General features: G+C 51.7%; 1 protein-coding gene across 1 annotated transcript in view; it reads right to left on the bottom strand.

Annotated features, from left to right (window-relative positions):
• Window positions 1-2,982: 2,982 nt before the first annotated feature.
• The window catches only part of LOC105699045 (gamma-aminobutyric acid receptor subunit beta), an 84,005-nt gene continuing 64,484 nt past the window's right edge, over window positions 2,983-22,503 (bottom strand). Inside the window, exons 6-10 of the mRNA XM_023433906.1 lie at window positions 15,988-16,125; window positions 11,498-11,782; window positions 6,464-6,612; window positions 3,341-3,485; window positions 2,983-3,128 (exon numbers count right to left, since the gene is read on the bottom strand). Coding sequence (XP_023289674.1) covers window positions 2,983-3,128; window positions 3,341-3,485; window positions 6,464-6,612; window positions 11,498-11,782; window positions 15,988-16,125 — 863 coding nt within the window. The remainder of the gene's footprint in view (window positions 3,129-3,340; window positions 3,486-6,463; window positions 6,613-11,497; window positions 11,783-15,987; window positions 16,126-22,503) is intronic.

Consider the following 22,503-nt stretch of genomic DNA (forward strand, 5'->3'; position numbering starts at 1 on the left):
GCCTCGAAATTCCTGGCTCCCCATGGTAATAAACCACGGGACGGGTCCAAGGGGGATTGTAGAAATTTCGAAGGAGATTTCCTCCGAGACCGCGGGTCATTTTCGGATCTTCTTGGATCAAGATCTTCTGGAGAAATCCCGAACAATCGGCGCCGATCGTCCGGGAGATTTGAAAAGCCCGCCTCCTTGCCACGGGGGCCGCGCCGACGCGGTGGCGGTGGCGCTCAACGCAAACAAACGCATATACTATGTAATATATCGCAACGACCAATTCAACCATGCTCTCGTAATAAACGAGTAAATCTCCTAAACGAACAAGAAATGTCGACGCCTCGCACCGCGAAGCTAGGAGTGGAATTAATCCCCAAAATCGGCCCTCGAAACGGAGTGAAGGAGGACGCACCGTGGCGCAGTATCTGAGCGTCCCCGCAGATGGCGCGTCGAACAAAGAATAGGGAATCTACCCTTTTGGGAAGGCTTTGGGTTGGTCACCCGCGACTTGGATTTGTTAATCCGACATTGGTATCTACACGTGTGGCATATCCTCGGGTACCGTTGACGCGGGTTTCCTTTCCCGTCTCCGCCATCTTGGAACCCCCGGAAACCACCCACTGATTTCTAATGAAAATTGCGACTACGTCAATGAAACTCCGCCGGGAAGGATGGGGTATTTTTGGTCGGGGGTCTTATCGCCCCTTCTCGGGGAAAATGTGAAAAGTCGAGGTAATACTTGGGGCGAAGTGCGATTGTCAATTTCCTCGGCATCGCGATAGGAAGTTGCAAAGGGTTGTTTGGAAACGCAACTCGGGGGTGGTTCGCGGAAGTTTCCCGGGGGGCAATTTTTGCGCGGGTCAAAACTTGGAGAAACGGGGAAGATCTTGGATAGGTGCATTTTCCTAAGGCGGAATTCTCAGGGAGAGCAGCTGGCTCAGCATCTTTGTCTCCCCGAAGTCTGGCGATCGGACTATTTTAGGGGTAGTTGGTACTGGCGAGGGAGCCGGGGAGGGTTGGGCGTGTCTGATCGATATCCTGAATGGCAAGATTCCACGTATCATCCCCTCCCGCTTTTAGGGGTTGAAAGAGAAGCAGACCCGGAGAGGGTGGGAGGGAGAGACGCGGAGACGCCGAGATAACCCGAGAGGGGAGTCGCGAAAGCGACGTGCAGAGGAAATAAGAGGAAACGAAAGGGGTGATGGGGAACCGAGGGAAAGTACGCACGGGGGGTAAAGAGACACGCAGATGGAGGCTGCCACGCGGGAAAGGGTGGACGCCAAAGGGAAACTGAGGGAGAATCAGAGGGACAGGTAGATGCGGTGAATGAGATAGGCGGCAAACGAAAAGGAAAGGGAATGGGTTCAGACAGGCAGAAGTGCGGAGTTAAAAGGGGAGCATTTGTACAGGGGCCTCGAAATTCCCGGCAGTGGGTTGCGGAAAACTGATAATTCACCCTGACGTCGAAATTTTAGGCTTTGAGTGCCGGAACGATTTTTGGAATCAATTCGGCCCCAAGATGGCGGAGTGGTTCGGGAGATGCGACGCGGACCTCGAAAGGGGTGCCGGAAGCTTCCGGAACCTTGGTTTGGTCTCCTGGAATTTAATTGGAAAAAAATCCCGATTAGGTTCCTGGACCTCCCAATACCCAAGACGATTGTCCACGTCGATGCGATCTTCGCGGTACGGTAACATTGATTGAGTCATTCGCGTCGTGCCTGTCGCGGTGGAGACTTCTACTACTGGAGAACGCTGGCCGTCTGCTGGAAATCCAAGATAGCCGCCAATAGACGCCCGGCGTCTCTTGGGGAAAGCATTCGAAGGGAACCGAAAGTCTCGAGTAACGATGACCGATCGCCGAAAGTCAGCTAAAAACCGCACCAGTCCCCGACCGTCCTTCATCAGCGGAAACCGCCATCAGCGCGACGTGGTGCTGACCTACCGAGTCAGGTCACTCCGGGTCCCTCTAATCATCGACCACATCCCGCAACAGCATCCAGACTTCGTTACGCAGTCCGACTTCGGCTTTGTGACGACGTTGACCACTGGCTGACCAATCGCGACCTCGCCAGCCGACAACGACCCTCTGCAACGGCCGTGGTTTCCGGCCGAAGGACTTCCGCTGGCCTTCTAGACGTAGTTCTCGGATCCGCCGCAAGGACGCTCCTGGCTGTGGACAATTCCTCATCGCAAGGGGCTTTGCAGTTGCAGCGTTGGGGAGCTGAGACCCGTTAGCTGCTTCGGGCCACGTTGGTGGACCCGATGATTGGCTCTTCTATCCTCTATCCAGGGTGGTGGCTCGACCGGAAGTGCACCTAACGATGGCCCGTTGTCGTCCCCACTTAAGGTTAAGCCTTCGAAAGGAAAGAACAGGATCTTCCTCCCCTCCCACGTGGAGTCGGGCTCGGCGTCGGCTCGACCTCCCTCCAGAGGCGCTGCAGTCGCGCTCGGTGCTGCCCGATCGCGGCGTTGCTTACAGTCGGTAAACTTATTTTAGCTACTAGTAGGGCTAAATTGACGTGTTTATACCGAAGGTTCATCTCCCACTTGTCCCCCCCCGTCGCGTTAAGTACTAGAGATATACTGGCAATGTTTAAGGTATGTTCGTCATTCGGTGATCGACCGGCACTGCGCCCCGCTGGTCGCCGCATCTCGGCCGGGGCCGCCGGCCATCTTGGAAGTCATGGCGCTCCACCTCGAGTTTTTGCCTCGCCCTACGAGCCCTCCTCGGCCTCCCCGATCGCCCGTTTTTCTTCCGCGTGATTAATCGTCCTTGCACGAATCCTCCGCCGCGGCGGAAACGCGGTGGTGTCCTTCTCTCCGGCGCTGCGCCCTCCGAGGAGTCTCCGGCTCTCCGACGCGCCGCCATTGAGGCCGATCGACGCGACGCAGTCGCCGGCGATCGGAATTAGTCACAGCACGCTTTAGTTCCACTTCCGGCCCGTCTCTTGGCTGCCCTTCCGGCAACCCCTGGTCGCGGATCCTAACCTCTTACTTGGCCTCCTCCAGTAGCACCAGATCGTCCGCCACGACGTCGCTGATGTGCAGGTAGATGATCCAGTACATCAGGTTGAAGCACACGAAGCACACCGGAAACACGATGCGCGAATACTTGTCTATGTCCGACGGCGTTATACCTAGAACCAGAGACACGAGTTACGTCATTTGGACCGCAAGAAGACGCTTTGCCGATTTTTAGAAATTTAGTACGAATGTCTTCTGAAATCCTTACACTTGTATACTGAAATCCTAAAGGTAATATTTTTCATATTCTTAATAGGGTAGTAGGGACGGTAGCTGATCGTTCTCTGGCATGTTTCCTCATTTATTATTGTGCACGACGACTCACCGTACAATTTGCTGATATCCTTGCCCGGATGGATGAGATGCTGCGGCGCAGGAGGAGCTTCCTCGTCGGCTCTGCCGTTGATGGTGTTCTCCAGGGTGCCGCCCTTGCTGTGTGCCTTCGGGTCGTGCACCTTGAACCGCACCTCCTGGACAACACGGGACCACTTACAAGGGACACGGCAGTTCATCGGGGTTAAGTACGAGTTCGAATTGTCGACCCTTAATGCTAATCGAGATTGTTAAGGTGATCATTAAGGGTGATCCGGTTGCACCAACATTCGAGTTAAGATCCTTAATCAAGGATTACTTAACGCGTGATTAGGGAGAAATTCTAATCAAATTATTTTAACCTTCGGTTAGGTTCATTCTTGTCGGTGCAATCCAAATCGCGCTAATTCAAGATTAACTAATCGTGGTTCAGAAATTTCATCCTAATTACGGTTGGAGCAATCGGTTTTAAGTATATTCTAGACACCTAGGGAGGCGAAGATTGACTTTCGGAATGCGTTTCCTTTTTCAAAGGGCATCCGGGTTGTCCCGACCTGCATCATCCCTTCTTTCCCGAAGTGCTCATCCCCCGCGGATTCCGCAGCCGCGCCAATCCCTGTCGGCGGCGCCGCCAGCGGAATCTCGGGAAGGGAAATTTAATATCCAGAAAGCGTATACGATTCGCCCGTGGAACAAGACGTAATTTCGCGTTCGATATCTCGCGAGAGGGATCTCCCCGAGTGGAGGGCTGAAAAGAGATTACTATCCGCGCCAGTCGCTCGATAATGGATTCCGTTTGCATCGGCCTCCTAGGAAGGGCCTATCTTGATATGTCAATGCAACTCCGAGACGCCCACGAGGTGGGAACTGCCTTGAGAACGTCGTTAAATAATAGTCCCGACGTAACCTCAAACTTCATTCCCCGGGGACCGTAATGTACATGTACGATGTCAGGGTTTAGGGGAAAAGAGGGTGGCGGCTGCTGCTTCGATTTTCCTTCCCCGCCTTAAGACTTAGGATTCATGGCAAATAGGTAAACGCGGGGAAGAAGAGAGCCAAAAAGTGCTCCCTTTTTTTAGTGTACATATATGTATAGTATTTATTTTTTTTTTCGAGGTCTGCAAGCGACGCCGTAAATCCCGCAGTCAGGGAACAAGGAACGCGAGCAACAACCGGTCTACGTAAACTGCATCCAATGGAATCCCATTCCGAAGATCCAATTGTGGTCTGAAAAGCCACACATCGATTCGGCCTGCACAGTGCCTTTAATGCCGGTACAGGTCTCCTTGCGGTCTAGGGGAAATCAAATTTCCCCAGCCGCATCCTTTGGTCCTGCCCGGCATCTGCAGCGACTCACGCGACTATGCCAGCCTCCTTTCTGAAGTTTCCCTCTAATTCCCCCCCTCGGAATTTAAGTTCAATTTCCACTAGAGCTGTTCCACCCCAATAGTCGATACACCCCCGCGCGTTTCCGTTTCCCCCGAAGTTCCCTGCAGGCCGGTAACTAGGTTTAAATTCCCCGCCCTCGAGGCTCTTCGGCTTGGCGAACGGCCACGGCGAAGTTGCGGGACTTTCGTTACGCGATACTTCATTTCCTGCCGCACGCTCGAGGGAAATAAAAAAGAAAGCCAATCGGCACCTTGCTAGGAAAAAGTGAAAATAAATGGCTGTGAGAAGAAAAAAAAGAAAAAAAAAACATTTTGGTAAAATGCCCATCGGAGGATTTGAACACTTGGCCGGTGGCGACGATTCTGGGCACTCCGGCCTTCGGATGTAGGGCCGTGGTCGTAACGCTAAAACTGCAGTTTTTCTCGTTTTTACCCAGGGAAACATTTTCTATTCGGGATCTTTTATCTTCTGCATCATCAGGCGGTATGATTACTAGCATTGCGAGCGAACGGAGGCGATCGGGGGCCGACAAAACGGCCAGCCCGTTAAATCCTTTTACGAGTTCCGCGCGGCCATGCATCGCGCATTGTCCGTAGGCGAACCTACGGCCGGGTCGATTTAATCTCGCGGTGTTTCCATAAATCGGGTTAATAATTCCCGGTTTTAATTAAGGCGGCCCTGCCTATCCGCGACACGGCCTCCGACGGTGTCTCGCGGATCCTCGGTTTAATATTTTTGTTCCCGCACAATCTGCGAGATTAAAAGGAAATTTATAGCGCGGGGAACCCCCACCCAGCCGCGCTCATTCGGCGAGTGGGACTTCATTCCGTGGGACCTTTTAGCTCCTGACCTTTGCCCTCTCCCGACGCGGGAATGCACAAAGTGTAACGACGTACCGAGTACGTACACATATATTTCTTCCGGGGTGCACTCGTGCCCGGCGCGGCCCTCGAAACTGTTATCAACGACCATAATCTCGCTTTTTCGGGCGCGATATCCGTGGCAACTCGTCCGAGGGGACGATCCCAAACGGAAAACTCGGCAAAACGCGTCTCCCCTTTAACCCCGTCGGCAGATTTCTGGCCACTCCGCGGAATAATTCCGCCAATTGAAAATAAATCCCTGGGAGGCCTCCTCTCGGCCACCTCGACAGCTTTCGGGCGCTGGTAAGCTCCCCGAAGTGATACGTTCCAATCAGCCGGGATATCGGCGTGTTTATCGGCTCCCCTCGTTGATTCAATTAGCAAGGACACCGCCGTATCGATATTACCTCCCTTAAAACGCGTACATCACGAGGCCCCCGGATCGGCGTCGGCCATTCGTTTCCCTTAACCCGGGTTAATTCGCGGCGTCTGATTTACGTGTCACGGGCCGGCGCAACCCCGCCGTCCCTATGACCACATCACGGCGTGCTAATGGCGCAGCCTAATTGTTTAAAGCCAATTAACCGATTCCTCGTACCGAGCGAAATGCAGATTCCCCCTTAACGGCCCCGGAATTAATGTTTCGCGAGTCTGGATTGCCCCGATTTCCGGCCTCCCGCGTCGTCTCTGCAAGCGCGGTCGCCATCTTGGAATCCGTGGTTATCGACGTCCCCCGACTTTCCGGGGAATTGTCAGGGCCTAATCTCGTATTTGCGCCCGGAATTCTGCCTCTTCGCGCGTTAAAGAGATCCTTCGACATGTTTCTCTCAGGTATTCGCCCGGAAATACGCTCTTTCTTATAGATTCTGTCTAGCGTTACTCACAGTTTGCTTAGGCGCGTGGTCGCCGTGGTCGCCGGGCACCCCTGGCGGTCCTGGGTTCTCCCTGGCGGCCTTCATGCTCTCTGCGATTTTCTGGAACCTGTTCTTCCGCATCTGTATCCTCTTCGCCATATATCCCACCGTGGCGTACTCTGCAGTATCCATGGAAGACGAAAAAACATAGCAATAAGATCGTCAGATGGGCGAGAGAGGGAGAGAAAGAGAGAGAGAGAAAAAAAGTAAAAAAAGGTGGAGGGCGTCGGTCGCGAGTCCGTTGGTCCGGATTCCCCGGGTCGAGGGTCGAAGGTCGCGATCGTTCCGGTCGGGCTTCCAGCTTTCGGAGGGAAACTTCGATTTTCGATTATTTCGCCCGCTCCCTATATGGACGCCCCTTTTCTCGCGTATTATAAGAAGGGATACGTGACGTCAGAGGGATGCTGGCGGGGACGGATCGCGAAAGAAGGGTTGCGGTTATTTATGGAGTGCGTTGACTCGTGAAATCGCCACCCCGTTTCCCGAGGACGTCGGATCGGCCGACATCTTTGTCGGCGGGTGACCCGGTCACGAGGGTTGCTTTTCGCGACGTAGACTCGCGGGTTATCGCGACGTGTAGCAGTTTTACGGCTCCATCGAGATTCCCCTTTGTCCGCGGATTTTTCAAATTCCCCTCGTCCCGGAATTAACCGATCGCCGAGCGAGCCCGAAATTTAATTCAACCCTGATCGCCGAATGTCTTCGGCGAAACGAACCCGAGGAAATAGACACCCTCGACATTTATACCGGAATTTTTCGCAACATCCCCATTTATCTCGCCAACTTTTCTTCTCCCCCGACATTTCTGCAATCCGCCGTTTCCGCGTCGTCGAAACGAGCTTTCTCTTACCTGTGCCACAGCGGCTGATGGCCGACTAGTGTAAAAAAAAGGAGAAAAAAAAAATGAAGAAAATGGCGGCAATGATCTAGATGGACTATTTTTTTTTCTTTTTTTTTCTAGGTGATGGGTGACGTGAAGCGCGTTCCTAGCTATTGGCAATGACGATGCTCTAACCATACGCGTTACTTTGCTGCTCCAATTGCTTTTTTTTTCTTTTCTTTTCTCTGTCTTATTTGCAGGAAGCCAAGCGTCAGAGCTAATCGTTAAATCAGTGGAAAAAATGGAGAGCGCAGGTTATTAAATTGGTACTGCTTTGCCTTTGAGTACGAATTCGGGAAATGAACACTTGGTGACCGCTGGGCGGGGAGGTGGGATGCTGGGCTGAGAAAACCCCTGAAATCTGGTTTTTGGACTTCAAGAGGCTTGGAAACCGTTCGGGTTCCTTTGGATCTTGGGGGGAAATTCGAGGACGACCAATCGCGATAAAGTTCACAAAGAGGATCCTGTCTACATACAAACCGACGGGATCGGTTCGCCCCAACTCTTTGAGCCGCATTTACTTTAAGTAGAGCTTTGACCCCCAGGCCTTCCTTCTGGAGAGGACCATTCAGTCAAACGAATATCTCCTTTATTCTCCCCAAGGCGGGTTTACCTAGTAACATATTTGGGGAAATGCAGCCGACCTCGATGACGAAGGTAAAAAAATTACCCTGCGAAAATTTCGGCACATTTTGAAAATGAAACCCCTTCAAGAGTCCTCGGCCAGAAGAAGATCCTTCAGGATATGAAGGTTCCTGCTTCCCAAAACATTTTACGTTCTTTCCACGTAATTCTTGTTAATGCAATTCCCCGAAAGGTCTTGGTAAAGAAATTCCTAGTTTCGAGAAATGCAGTGTTAATCGTACATATCCTCGTGAACAGAATTCACTGAAGAGTTTCACCCCGAAAAGGAATCCTTCGACGAAGAAATGACTACGCTTTAAAATGGCGTTCCAAAGTATTGTGTACTATCTGTTCACACCTTGGTAATAAAATTCCACGAAGAGGTTTCCAGCCAGGAGGGGAATCTTTTAATAAGGGGATTATTACGCCTTAAGAAACGTTCCAAAATAAATGCCACACTGTTTGTACACATCCTGGTAATAGAATTCCCTGAAGAGAGTCCCGTCCAGAGGAGGATCCTCCGATAAAGAAATTACTACTCCACTTCCGGGGGAAACGAAGCCCGTCCGTTCCCGAAGGAACACTTCCCCGTAAACGCAATTTCGGAATTTCGAAATTCCCCTTTGACAAGGCCGGCGACACTCCGCGTATCTTTCCGCAATTTTTCAACTCCTCCGCAATATTCCGCGGCTAGTTAAGCGGAGCTTTTGATCCCAGGGTCTTCCCTCCTGAGGAAATTTCCTAGGGGAGGGAATTTCCTTCCCGCGGCTCATTTTTCTGTTAAAACATCCGCTAAGTTAAAGAGGACCGGCCTCGCGGGGGGCGTAACGTCATTTTGGGGAATTATCCGCAAATTACAAAGTTACCCAGGACTCTGCATTGACTTAAGCGCAGTTCGGTCTTGCCGCAGTCGGGTCTTCTTTGGAATGACTTTTCCACCATTTTTAAATACTTTTCGACTGATATTTCCATTTCTAACTGGCTCTCAATTTGCTGCGCATTCATTCTCGAGGTAGCCTTAAGTTAGCCCGACTTAACCCAAATTAGCCCTGCAATTAGATCGGCCAGTGCTTAACCAATTGATGGAGCCCCATAATACGATCACATGCGATTAACCACTTTCGAGATGGTAATAGACCGCGGTATTCGAAGCGATAGTTTCTCCTCGTTTCTAACCTAATCTCCGGTATTACCGGAAAAGCAGAGATGATCGTTCCGCCCCTCTTCACCCGCGCCTCGTTACGGCGATATCTAGTGTACTTGAACAATTACACTAGGTTCAATTACTCCATGCCCCCTCGTAATTCCATTCCTATGCCTGGCATAATGGCCGCCTATCGCGTTTCTGACAATAAACGAGGCCCCGATTAATAATATTTCCCTCTAGTCCCTGTACTAGAAATTTTACGCAAATTTTTCCGCATTTTTGCGTAAACTTTCCATTACACCGAACATGGTAAATGCAAAATTAGCCCGAATTCGGCCTCGTCGGGAATTCTACCGAGGAATATTTCATACAGGCCTCGTTGGACGGGGAGTAAAACGTAAATAAAATAATTTCCGTAATTGCTACCGCGATACCCCGAAAGTGTTCCATTATTTCCGCGTGTCGCTCGGCCTCCTCGGGTATCGTGAAATATTTCATCGGCGACTATAAATACCGTGAATTTTTCAGAACGCAATTACACCCCGGTGTTATTCCCCGCCGGTTGTGAAACTTTAACTCGAGTTATTAGTTCCCAATCAATGGCCGAAAAGCGTGGGAGGCTTACGGCCAGCTTTCTGAATTTTTATTTTACCCTCGATCAGGAGATGCGCCCTGGCAAAAAATCCAAGAAAATATTCAGGAAGCCGTGGATGATTTAAGAAATTAATTGGCGCAATTGCGAGTTAGTAAAATAATGCTACTTCCTTATATTCGTTACCTTGAGGGAGGAGTTCGAGTATCCCTAACGTGAAAATGTCTGCTGCGAAGAGTGCAGGGACCGCTAAGTCTACTCTGTTTAAACAATCAGCCGTTACAGGGAAATGTTTATGACAATATTTATACTCATTTCCATCCCCGAAACGCACGGTCGTGGGTTACGTTTCGAGGATGGAAATCCGTTTAACGAGCAGCACTCGATGCTGCTCGGGAAGTCTACACTAATTTTATTCTCCTTTATTAAAACGTCGGGTTTAAAATCATGAAATTATTGTCCGCCAGCTCGAAACGTGCCGCCTGTGCTTTTTCCGCACGCAGGCCGCACGTTCCGGGTGCGGAGGGTGCAATTATTCGGAAATTAAATCGAAATAAATGACTGGCGATTTCCTTAATCTCGTGAGAATTCGCCATTAACGAATCCGCGAGGGCGTTCTCCAGAAACGGAGAACCGGGAGGACGAACGTTAAACTCAAAACTAAATTAGGCACTTCTCCAAGCCGGAAAACGTTAACAAAGTCCCCCTTGGGGGGTCTATCGAGGGCGCAGCTTTTACAGCGGCTTTACAGCGGTCCAGGGTCGCATAAAAGAGTCAGGATAAGAGCGAGGTAAGACGATCGTGCACGGGGAAGCACAATTCTCGGCAATATGGCGGCTCCAGGAGGAGGCTGGGACCGCCATTCAAAATGCATGCGGCAGCTCTTTGGAGATTTGTGTGCCGGATGCACATCGTCTTGTCCTGCTCTTGCCGTGACTCGGGGTGGTCCGGGGGTTCCGGAGTCCTGACGAGGCCAGCTGGTTCAGGACGTGTCGCTGAATTAGCAACAATATTGTCCCGAACAAAGCACCAGCAATACCGGGAGGGACAAACTGGCTCCCAGTGGCCCCGGTCGCGCGGGAGGAGGATCCGACATTTAGAGCGGCAAGCAAATTGCTCGAAACGGTGCTCCTGAGACAGCGATCTCTATCCCTCGAGGCAGCAACGTTGGGTCCCGCAGAATTCCCCAGGATAATCGCAAAGCAAAAGGTTTAAACAAGAGAAAAACTGCCACTAGGAAAAAGGCGACCCGACGTTGCTATTTTTCAGGGACATCGCTGTCTCCGGAGCAGCAATAGCGTAGGAGTACTACAACCTGACTACACTGTTAAAAATATCCACAAGATGTCTGAAAAGGAACACGCTTGTACCGTAAATTAATGGCACAAGGTACGAAATCATACGCGTGTTTGCAAAGTGTTTAAACAAAATGTCACAAAATTAGTACGCGATGTCCGGATGAAACATGGAAAAAATCTTATGGGATTGAAGTATGTATCTCTTTAACAGTGTACGATTTGTCTAGGGGAGCTAACTTGTACCGATGAGGTGCAAGTTAGCTCCGAAAGCGGATGGGAGGCGGAGATCGGCGTCGTTGCTGGTTTCCAAGGCAACGGATCAGCTGATCCCCGCTTAGGGATGTCGGTCCCTTCTCGCGCGTCGGGTTTGTTCATCAGGGTTGCTCATTGCTGGGGCCATGTCCGGGGTAATATCCCTCGGTGCACCCCCGGGGGTTCGGGTGCGTTGCTGGGTTCTACTTACCGAGCAGCGATGCGAAGACCATGACGAAACAGGTGCCCAAGTAGACGTCAATGGACTTGACGTAGGAGATTTTGGGAAGGGCAGCATTGGTCGAGGACATGAGGGTTGTCATGGTGAGCACAGTGGTTACTCCGAGGGCGACCCGAGCGGGGGTTGCGTTTCGGTTTAGCCAAAAGCTCACCCACGAGATTATCACAATTAATCCCGAGGGTATGTAGATCTGGATCAAGTAGTAGCCCATTGACCGGACGAACTGGATCTCGCAGGCTAGCCGGGAATAATTCCCTGCGAAAAGAACGAAGATACACTCATCAGCTTGACTGGGCTAGCCAGGGGTAGAACGTTGCCCACCGGACCTAGCCTTAGACTGCGTTAGTTCGGATTTTTCGGGGTGACTCGTTTTACGGGATCACATTTCGGGATCACGCTTTCGGGATCGGTCTGGACTATCTCGATCGCCCCACCTCTCGGAGGTCCAGCAGGAACGTTTCGGAATCCAACTTATCCTGGACACGACCGACTCCCACTTATCTCTGCAACTGGAAAACTGCAGTCATCGACGCGAAAAATCGTCCTGGAGACCTCGAAACCTTAAGACCTCGTCCTTCGCCCTTCTCAGCCATGCGCATCCCGGATGCACCGTCGTAACTGTATTTTTCAGACTCCCCATAGTTCTTGCGGTCTCCCGGCTTAATGGTGCGTCTGGGAAGAAAATGCTTTATACAAAACTTGTACATAACACGGTTCCGCGTAACTTTTATCCGACGTGTTTGTCTCCACGACGAGTCGTTCGAGGGGAATATCGCGTTTAACGAGGGAGCGGGAAAATGCAGTTACGACGACTCCGAGATCGGCAGCCTTGGCGTCGTCGTGGGAAGTTCTCCTCCGGGATCTCGAAAAGTGCTTTTCCGCTCTTTCGAGGGTTTCGCAACGCCTTAATATTACGTGTCGGGGGGGCAATCGATAATTCAGGAGCCTCGACTGTCGCACCCGCTCGATTCTCCTTGATCGGGGCTCAAAGCCGAGGGGGGCTCGTCCAATCTCGGCTGATTCCTCCTGGAAAATTCCTCTTTGAGCTTAATTTCAGCAGATCTTGCCGAGGTTCTTGCCGGATTGGACGGGGCTTTTCTGGCCGAGCGACCTCGCCCTCTTCGGGCTCTTTTTCCGGGCTTGCTGGACCGTCCGCTAAAGATCTCGCGAGACGCTAACGACCCGCGGATGGAGTTTCTTTCGCGAGGAAGATGGAGTGGAGCCACCCTCTTGCAGCATCCTCTTGGCAAAGGGAGGTTCGCTAAAGAATTCACGTCGGGTCTCCTTTTAGCAAAGAGTCCGGATCGAAGGCGAGCGTCGATCGAAGATTCGCCTCGAACAGGCAAGACTTTCGTAAAGGAATAACTGGGTCCGTAATGGCGATTCTCGTCGAGACAATTTCCTCGATTGCCCGGTCAGGCTTCTCGTAATGCGTCGCAAAGCAAGGACCTCTCGGGAACGCGATTTTCCCTCCATCCAGGACGCCACTAAGTCGCGCAAGCCGGGCATTTCATTTGAATATCGCGAATATTAAAGGCCTACTTGAAATACATTTCGGGAAGAAATGTACTAAGGGGTCGGAAAGAGTCCCTTGAGAAGCCACGCTCTCCTGGAGTTGGGATTTCTTGATGCATCCGGGTGCATTATGGATATCTGATCGTGTGTCTGGTTCTATCTTCGGGGTTCTTTCTTCCCTGTTAGTGCAGGTCAGGGTCGAGGCCGGCGTTCTTTGGTTGGTCCTTCCTCGGTCCTCCAATCCGAGGAATTTCGGTCAGTCTTTATCGGGATGCAGGCCCTCGTTCATCGGGTAATCCCGTTTCCGGGAGTCGTCCTGGGGGTGGTGTCCCCCACATCCACCGTGGTCCGCTAAATCGACTCGCAGGGGCGAAGCTGGCCTCAAAGTCGAAGGTTTAACGAATGGAGTCGTTGACCCAATTTCCACCTCGCAAAGTATCTCGACATTAAATATCCCTCCTGCCTGGTATCCAGCTGCCATTACGACGGGATCCAATTTTCTGAGGAGTGACGCTCTAAACTCGGCTGCAGCTGACGTCATTTCCCCCCTTGCTGGACCCACGTCATCCCCTTCATCAGACGGATTTCCTGGCTTCATTTAGCATCGGCTAGACCTTTTTCGTCACCTCGGCGTATTCAACTGTGTCTCTCTTTGATCCCCGTCCTCGACTGAGGACTACGTGCCATCTGGCAATTGCTTTCAACGGCAACTGTTGCATGCCCTGCACCTTGCACTTCGCAGATTCGCCCGACTTTGACTCCTCTTCTCGTCAGATTGGGACCCTGAAGACGTGCCTTCGAGGACGTGAGCTGGGATTTTTATGCCAGGTTAATACCATTGTCCCTGGACCCCTCATCCACCACGGGTCCTCCAGGACTCGGGGCTTGGAACATCCCTGGGGAACCTGCGCTGAAGGGACGTCGAGAGCCGACCAACACTCATTGCCCGAGGGCTGTGTAAGCATCCGGGATGCGATGAGGACTTCGCAAAACCTGCCCGATCCTTCCCGCAGGATGGAGGGAACTTTCTTTCGAGAGGATTCATTAAACATCGGCCTCATGGACTCGGAGGTCCTTCAATGCCCGATGAGATGTGCATCTTTCGGCACGAGTGGACCGCCCACGTCCTAACTGGCTGACTTTGGGTCCAGGAAACGAGAGGCAGATCGAGGAGCCCTTGATTCGCCGAGTAGAAGTTCCAGGTGCCCCTGGTGCACGTCTACAAAGTGGGGAACGGAAAGAGTCTCTTGAGATCTCTATGGGCCGACATTTAGTTTCCAATTCCGGGGAGTGGAAGCCAATCAGGCAGCGAGGGTACCGAAGTAGGCTTTAACCTGGTGTCGAAAATTTCATCAGGGGTGATAGCCTCTTTTTGTCAGAAACTGGGATATGGAAGCTGCAGCTCTGCGAGGTCAGGCCGACCTAAACGATCTTTGGAAACGAGGCGCGATGAAACGGCGGAGGATGCCGGGAAAGGTCTAAAAACTGGGAAATAGTGGAAGGAACTGCCAGAAAAAGTGGGAGAAACTCGGAAGGATCGACCAGAGAGGCAAACTCGAAAAAAGCAATGGACCAAGAGGCTTACGCGAGCGCACGCTCGATTGCGGCGACTGCTCGGCCAGCTACTCCGTTTTAATTACTGACCCCCTGATTGCGGTCGGCCATTGAGAGTGGGAATAGAAATCGAAAGGCCGGGAGGGAAAAAGGAAGGCAGCCCTTTGTATTCGGACAATCCCCGAGAGCTACCTCGTGTCGGATGCTGCCGCCCGATTCCGCACGACCGTTCACCCCCCGAGTGCCGAAAAGCGGTTGTCCCCCAATTATCTTCTTCCTTTGTGCCACCCGTCACGTCCCGACACCAGACAGCAAGGACAGCTGCCGAAGTGCCGTTCTGAATTTTTTCTAAATTTTTTTTCCCAAATTTTTTCCATATTTTCCTCGGTTACTATAACTCTAGAAGCTGAACCTCGAATCGTCTAGGTCAGTTCCATGTTGAGAAACGTTCAGGAAAGCGAGGGAAAGTTCCGGTCCCGGTTTCACCTTGAAGGCCCGAGAGGTACCTTCCGAAATGCTGCGAATAGTCCGCCGGCAATTCCCGGGGACGAGTCGAAGTCTAGGGTAATCCTCGATAATTCAGCAGGACGTGGGAGCTCCCGGGTCCCGCAGGGTCATTCGGCGTAATCCGAGTCGTAATTAAATCCTTCCTGGAACTAAGTAGAAACTCGCGTCTCCTCCCCGTATTCGGAGATTCCGGGAGCTCGGCGCTGACGCCCTTCCAGCTACCGGGTTTCCGCTCCCCCCTGCTACCCTGAAAACCACAGTTTACGGATTAACCGTAACTACCGTCTTTGTGCTGCCAGTCCAAGGAGGAACGAATCTCATTTGCCGCGCAAACTTTCGCCGGCACTCCGCAATCAGCGGCGGGAATTTATTGTGCGCCAGGAAAGAGGACTTGGCGAAGTTCCGCGCCGCCGGGAATAATCGGATGAAGTGGCTCCTCTTACGGAGGCGCACCGATATGCCCGGTTATCAAGGATCCTGGTGGAACTAACGAGAGATAACGAACGACCGATCGGTTGCACCTCGATTTTTGGCCTTCCCACTCCTGACAACCCAGGCGACGGAATCTATTAGAAGCCAGGAGTCAAGCTGATCAAGGATGGGAGTGATCCCTCGTTTGGGATGAACCCCAACACTGGTTGGTCAATCTCATCATCAGCAGGATGGTAGTTCATATTTCGCCATCTCAATGGCTAACTTAGGCCTCTTTCGTCGTCTTCACGAGCGTTGTCGTGGACAACGACCAACCTAACGTGTTCCAACAGCCTAGAACTAAAAGTGGTAACCTAGTGGGTCGACTCGTCAACGAGAGGTCTTCTTGAAGGGCTCGGACAAGTCGCTCGTCCTACTGCCCGTGTGATTTCTAATCACAATGGATACTTTACCGGTAGTCAAACTAATCTCCATGGCTCGCTGTCGGTGCCCGAGGACCTTGAACTGAGGCAGGGAGACCTCGTTGCTGACCCCAACGCTGTTCGGGCCCTCGTTCCACTTGTACCGGATGTCCCTCATGGTGTATCCGACTGAAAATAGAGAGACCCCCCGCGGTTGGTACATACCTTGCCGGAACCCGCGGTCTTGCGCAGGCTCCGAGGGGGCCTCCACTTACCTTCGGAGTCACACTAGCTTAACTTCCGCTCTTTAAATCGTGTACACGAGCCGCTCGAAACTCAACGAGACTTATCAACCGAGAGCCAGAACGATAGTTGTGAAGGGAGCTGGTGGAGGGCGAGCCTCGAGTGGGGAGCACTCGCCTGGTATTGGGAGATCGTGGGTCGTTGGTGGAGAGAGCTGATCCCGATGAAGGAAGTGGGCGAAGAAGACCGGTGCTACTAGAAAGACAGGGGAACACCGAGACTCTGGTCAGCACCACCGATCAGGACCAAGTCGCGAGGTCCTTTCACGGTGGGGCACAAGTGATGGTCCAGAAAGCTGGACAAGACAAGGCTGGACAATCCCCCGGGAACACTCTAAACATCCGCACGGAACCATCTTCGGGTAATGGTACGAACGTGCTCCTGGAAGTAGATTTCAACTCCCAGGGTCGGATCATCCCGCTGCAACCGCAGAGATGAACCGCCACGGAGAGAAACGAGGTGTACCGCTCTTCCCGTGTGGACACAATGGCTAGTGCACCACATTTATCTCCGCGAGATTGAATTTTTCTTACCGAGGTGCCGGACCGGCACACCCCCTGGGGACGTCTCATCGATCGGCCGGACCTTCGGGACCTGGACTCTAATTAGAGTTTGACTTTGTTCCGATCGATTACCACCCGAAGTGGGGGTTCAGGGCTGACGGATTGGGTGCGTTCCGGTAGGCGACACTTGACGGCGCAAGAGGATGATCAGGCATTAAGTGGACATTCGGGGGAGACGCTGATCAGTCCGCGGACTTTTTTGTCAGCCCTCAACAGCGAGCTGCACTCCGCGATATCCGCTCTGGACGTCCGACACTCCAAGTATCGGAGTCCATTTGTCCACTTTCCACCGAAACCTCCGCTTGCGCGCGTCCCGTGGCTGGACACAAAGCGAATGGGATGCAGACTGGATCCCCGGGATGGATGGACCATTCGGGAATCATCGGGGGTCAGACTCTCCTGGGCACATCGGGCGCCCCAACGTGGCGGGTGCATCGGTGCGGGATAAAACACTGTTGATTGATCTTGTGTGTAGAACGTTGGTGACACTTCAGAGAGGAGACAGAGAGTGTGGAGGATAGAGACTGAGAGAGAAAGACAGAGTGAAATATACAGAGATAGACTGCAGTGAGGCACGACCATTGCAGGATATCTACCTGTGGACAGGTGTATGGTTGTCTGTCGTTGCCTGTGCCCGAGCACGCGAAACTGCGGGAGTTCCACCTCGCTCGAGATGCCGACCGACTGTAGGCCGGCGTTCCATTTGTACCGAATATCGCGCATTGTGTATCCAACTGCCGAGAGAACAGAACACAAAAATCTCCGCTCTAACAATACGTTTACACACTTAGTTGGGCGTGGTGGGAGTCAATGGGCGGGGCTTGCAGCTGGACGGGGCGTGGCGAGCAGCTGGTCGGGGCGTGGTCTTTTGCTGGACGGGGTTTCCAACTGATGCACGCCGAAGGAAACGCAGCTAACCGACCGAAACTCCCTCATTATAATACTTGATCTATTTAATTTCGGATAGATCGTGTCGTCGGTGTTTTTCTTTTGACGTCAACCGTTCCTTTTTTATCCCACGTCTCCAGTCGGGGCCGGCATTTCCTTCGGAGTGGGGATGGCGTGAAACGACTCCTTGAAATCTCACGGAAGAAGCCTGTGTCGAGGAAGGTCGCCATTTTATGTCCGCACAATGCCGCTCGCTCAAACTTCGGAGAATTCCCGTTCTTTCTACCCTCGACACACGCTCCCTCGTTGGATCCCTATTCCCGTTTGTCGCGTCCCGAGTTGTGAACTTCCCGTAGCGATCCTCTCGAACTTTCCAAATTCGGTTGACTCGTGGCGATCCTACCCTTTCCTGTACGAATTCCCAGTCTCCTCGACGCGCGGCGAGATTGACAAAAGTGGGAATGGGGCTCTACGTTGCGCAAGTGGGGGGTCCAAATAGAGGATTGGTGGGCGTGGCCAAACTGAGCTACATACTAGACAACTTCGACAAGGTCTACTTGACGAGGTGGCCCCTACGTGAACCGAGGACTGGTGATCCCTGGTGCTCGTGCAGGCAAGGGTTAACCCCAATTTCACGCTTATTCAACACATTTAAAGGATTCATCTCGAAGTAAAATGCCATTTTAATTGAAATACAAGTCTGAAGATGTCACAACTCGAGACACGATGTTGAGGTTAATTCTTTATCCAGATCGAGATTGATCCGATGCAAATCAAAATTGGTACCGGGATTTTCGGAGGTATTAGGATATCGAATGGTGTCGGATGATGCGAAAATGCGATATCCTGCTCAAGGACCGTCGATCACTTCGTTTTCATCTTTAATGGTAGCTCTACTGGGAACTGCAAGTTTCGGGAGCAAGTCCCGACCCTGCGATCGCGATTGGGAGGACTTTTCATGTCCAGCTTAGGAACGTACGGCGGCATTCCTTCGCAGCTGCAACTGCAGCTCGCAATCGTTACGGCACATTCCGGAACTGGCTGAAAACGGCGCATCCCGACGCCCTGCAGCTGCATAGCAGACATTTGTCAGATTCTACCGAGCCTCGGATGTGCTCGAGGATTAAGGAACTTCGGGCCCTTAGGGCTCGAGCTCGAGCAACGCCGGGAATCAAGCCGGTCGGCGGAAACCTCTCACTCATAATTACATTCAATTCATTAGGCCGTAATTAATCGGCCTCAAACCAGCCTCGTTAAATAATGATCCGCGGTTAAACCGAATATTATCCAATAATCCGTCCAATTTCACGGGCGATCGCGGATTCGCATTAAAGACTTAGGTGCGGAAAATGTTTCCGATTGGGTCTTACAATCTCTTTCAAGAATTAATTTTCAGAACAGATGTTGATCATGATTAAGATCTGTGTGATTTCAAAATTTACGTAGTTAAGCTACGCCGTTCGATAGAGTGATCGGGTTTTGTTTTTTGTGTACCGAAGACCGGGATTTTTCAAATTTTTTTGACGGGACCAGAGATATCCCAATTTTTTAACATCCGAGGCTTTCGGTGGAGTCTGAGGTTAGGTGCTCTACTCTGCAGTAGTTCGGCAAGCGTTGTTCAACGTTTGCGTCGATGGTCATAAATTCCACATGTGCGCCCCTTCGTCCATCGCGTGTCGTAACGAAGCCGACGCATCGCGTTCCATCTAAGCGCCCTCCTGGGTCTTGTCGATTCCTTCCCGAACGGACATTGGGGGCACGTTGCACGTTGCTTCGTGATGCCGACATGAAATTGGGTCAACATGCCTTGCGGATGGCGGGAGAGTAAGGAGATGTCAAAGTATTCGAGAAGACGTGGCGACGGTGGCCGGGCCACAGTCGCCGCGTCAGGTCTACTGGGCGAATGTATAGTTCCCAAAAAACACGAAGTGGTTAAGGGAACATCGAACAAGAGAGAAAAACGGATGGAAAGACGGGGAGAGAGAGAGAGAGAAACCGAGAGAGAAAGAGAAGAAAAAGAATCCTTGTTTCCGTGCAGGCATGCGAGAAAAGACATCCAAACGCCCCGAAACTTAAAGACGACCAGTCAATTCCTCAAACGATGCGTCAATGAATAGCTACCATCTTCCTGTGGCCTAGGAGTCAAAGAAATCTCACATACGACGTCTCCATCGAAAGTTATGTGGCTTTAAACTTTTCAGGTGAGCGCGCTGGCGTCGAGCCTTGTAGCGGCGTTGCCGTGGCAACCAAGGACGCCGTCATGGCGGTCCACGGTAACCAAGGCCACGTGTTCGCGAGAGGCCAGGTGTGTAGTACCGACTACAGGAGTAAAGAGATGAAGTTTCAGGATTTCATTTTTGAGTTGGATTAGTGGTAGTTACTTGATCGGTTTTTGGAGGTGTCTTTAAGGCTCGGGGAGCCTTTGGAGTCTCATCGTGGCTCGAAATCACGGCATGGTAGGGCAAGCGAGAAGTAGTAAGCTACTCGTGCGGCATGCTTATCATGGCAGTACTATCCTCTACAGGGTGGTCTAACAGTAGCGACTCAATCTACGTAATTGGGCACGAACTACGGAGTGGCGCTCGAGGACATTTAGGGCAGTACCGCGATGTAGAAATGGACGACGTTCGCTCGCTATCGCGCGCATGACGCATTGTGTCCTTAATGAGCGTCGGGCATGCACGAATATGCCCAGCCAACCAATCATGGCGGTCGTCCCTATCGCCTCCGTGTGAACGTGCCTTAAATGTCGAGAGGCCAATGCAAATTATCGCGCTAAGCCGGAATGCGCCGCGGATGGATCTCTCGTGCGTTTCTCTGATCGATTATGCATTCCTGCCGGCGGAAAGGAGATATTTATGCAAACTCGAAATTTACCATCGCATCGGGGACTTATTTTCCTCCCAGGAAAAGGGGACCCATGTAAACGACCGCACTATGTTAAAACCGCGACCTGAATGCGATTCCGCCGCGTTTATCTGGCAAATCGCGTGGCCGGGAACGCCGAATTTATGCGAAATTGAAATTTGTCACTTTATGGGGGATTTTCCGACGCCCCGGAACGAGTGTCCACGGTAGGAAAGAGTTAGGTATTTTTGCCCAGCGCCATCCCCTTCGCATGAATTATCATATCGGCCCGGAATATGTCGAGGCTGCATTTTTCGCGAGATTTCCTGATAAATCGCGCCTCCCTCCCGTCGCTCTAATAACGGGAAAGAGAAATTTATACCAAGCCGACATTCCTGGGGGAATTTGGGACACGTACATCGCGCACATCCGAGAGAAGGAAATACCGGAAGGAATGAAATTTGAAATTCCGCGAATCCGAGAAAACTTTAACCACGGATTTCTCTCATTTTTTCGCTCTTCTTAAATTTGTCTTCCTTTCTTTCCTTGTTTTCTTTTTTTAGACAGCGAACGAGGCTCGGAATTAACTATGAATTCTTTAACTCGTATTTAGGACTCGGATTTATGCCGCTTTTATGCCGACGTGGCAAGGACGGATTTCGGCGTTTCAAAGGAGGTCTCGACGATGCTACGTAGCGAGCCGGAAAATTCGGCCTTACAAAGGGAAGCCGCACGGGGATGCACTTTCACGAGGAATACGTAAGGTCGCATCGTGAAAATGCACCTGTTGGTCCTTGCGGGTTGCGATACTTTTCTGGGGATTTTACTCGGGGTTTGCGCGGGCGTCCTCGTAAATCTACTTTTGGGAAAAAGTCGCCGTTAAAACTCTTTCGGGGCTCGACGCGGTATCAGCTCGTCCCCCTTCCTCTCGGAACTCGTTCAGCAACTCCCAGTTTGTACTTCCCCTTTCTTTCTTTTTTTCCGCATTGCACGGCTTCGCCCGACATTTCGCGAAATCTGGTATGGAAATCTGGCCGATAATTGAAATGCAAAATGGCGCTGGGATGATGGCTAGGGGAAAAAATCTGTCGAAACGACTGAGGCCGGCTGTCAGCCCATGCCGCCTCGGTGCCGAAAACGTGTCATCAACCTAGATGCCGTTAACTAATCAAATCACTACTTATCAACTATATATGTATGTCATTACTCATGCCAAGTCATGCTAGTCCTGAGAAAAATGAAGGAATTGGCCGCGCCTCCTCCAGGACCTCTGCCGGAATTACCGTTAATCAACATTTAAATAATTCCCCACAGTGCTCAATTAATTTCGGCCACGTGCTAATGAATTTAACTATTAATAATGAATAATTGAGAATTTATGGGAGTTAGTTTAATGCACGTCAATGGTCTTATCTTGGGCAGAGGTCTTGGCGGGTCGCGGGTCGCTCATAAAATCGGGAATCAAACCAACGAAACAAACCAGTTGGAGTAATCTCGTATACGCATGCGCTGGCTAGATGCACAATGCGTTAGAATTCGGTTCGACCTTCGTCGATAGTATCGGCTTCGAGTTAAGCCTCCTCAGGGCCGGCCGTCGTTGGCCTACGTCCCCGGACACGAGGCTCAGTGCTGTATGTCGGAGGCCATCGGGGTCGTTAATTCGGGCGTAGAATGAAAAAAGACAGTCAAACTGGCGAGAAAGAAACGTTCGGCTTACGTGTGTCTAGATCGAGCCTAACGTGTGATAACTCCGACGCGGCCGTGGCGAGATCGATCGACGATATCGAGGAGAGGGAACCAGAGCCCCCATCGAGGGCCGTGTCATTTATTCGAGAGATATTCCGAGGCAATTTCAAAAGTCCCGCGCAATCGTATCGTCGACCAATGCCGTCCGGCGCCGCTTCAGTGGAGACCCCTGTCGGAGCGTTGGCGAATCACCTTCCTGGCTTCCAGCCCGGAAAATGGA

This window comes from Orussus abietinus, unplaced genomic scaffold, assembly GCF_000612105.2.
Source record: "Orussus abietinus isolate OABI.00-Male unplaced genomic scaffold, Oabi_2.0 scaffold3, whole genome shotgun sequence".
Lineage (NCBI taxonomy): Eukaryota > Metazoa > Arthropoda > Insecta > Hymenoptera > Orussidae > Orussus > Orussus abietinus.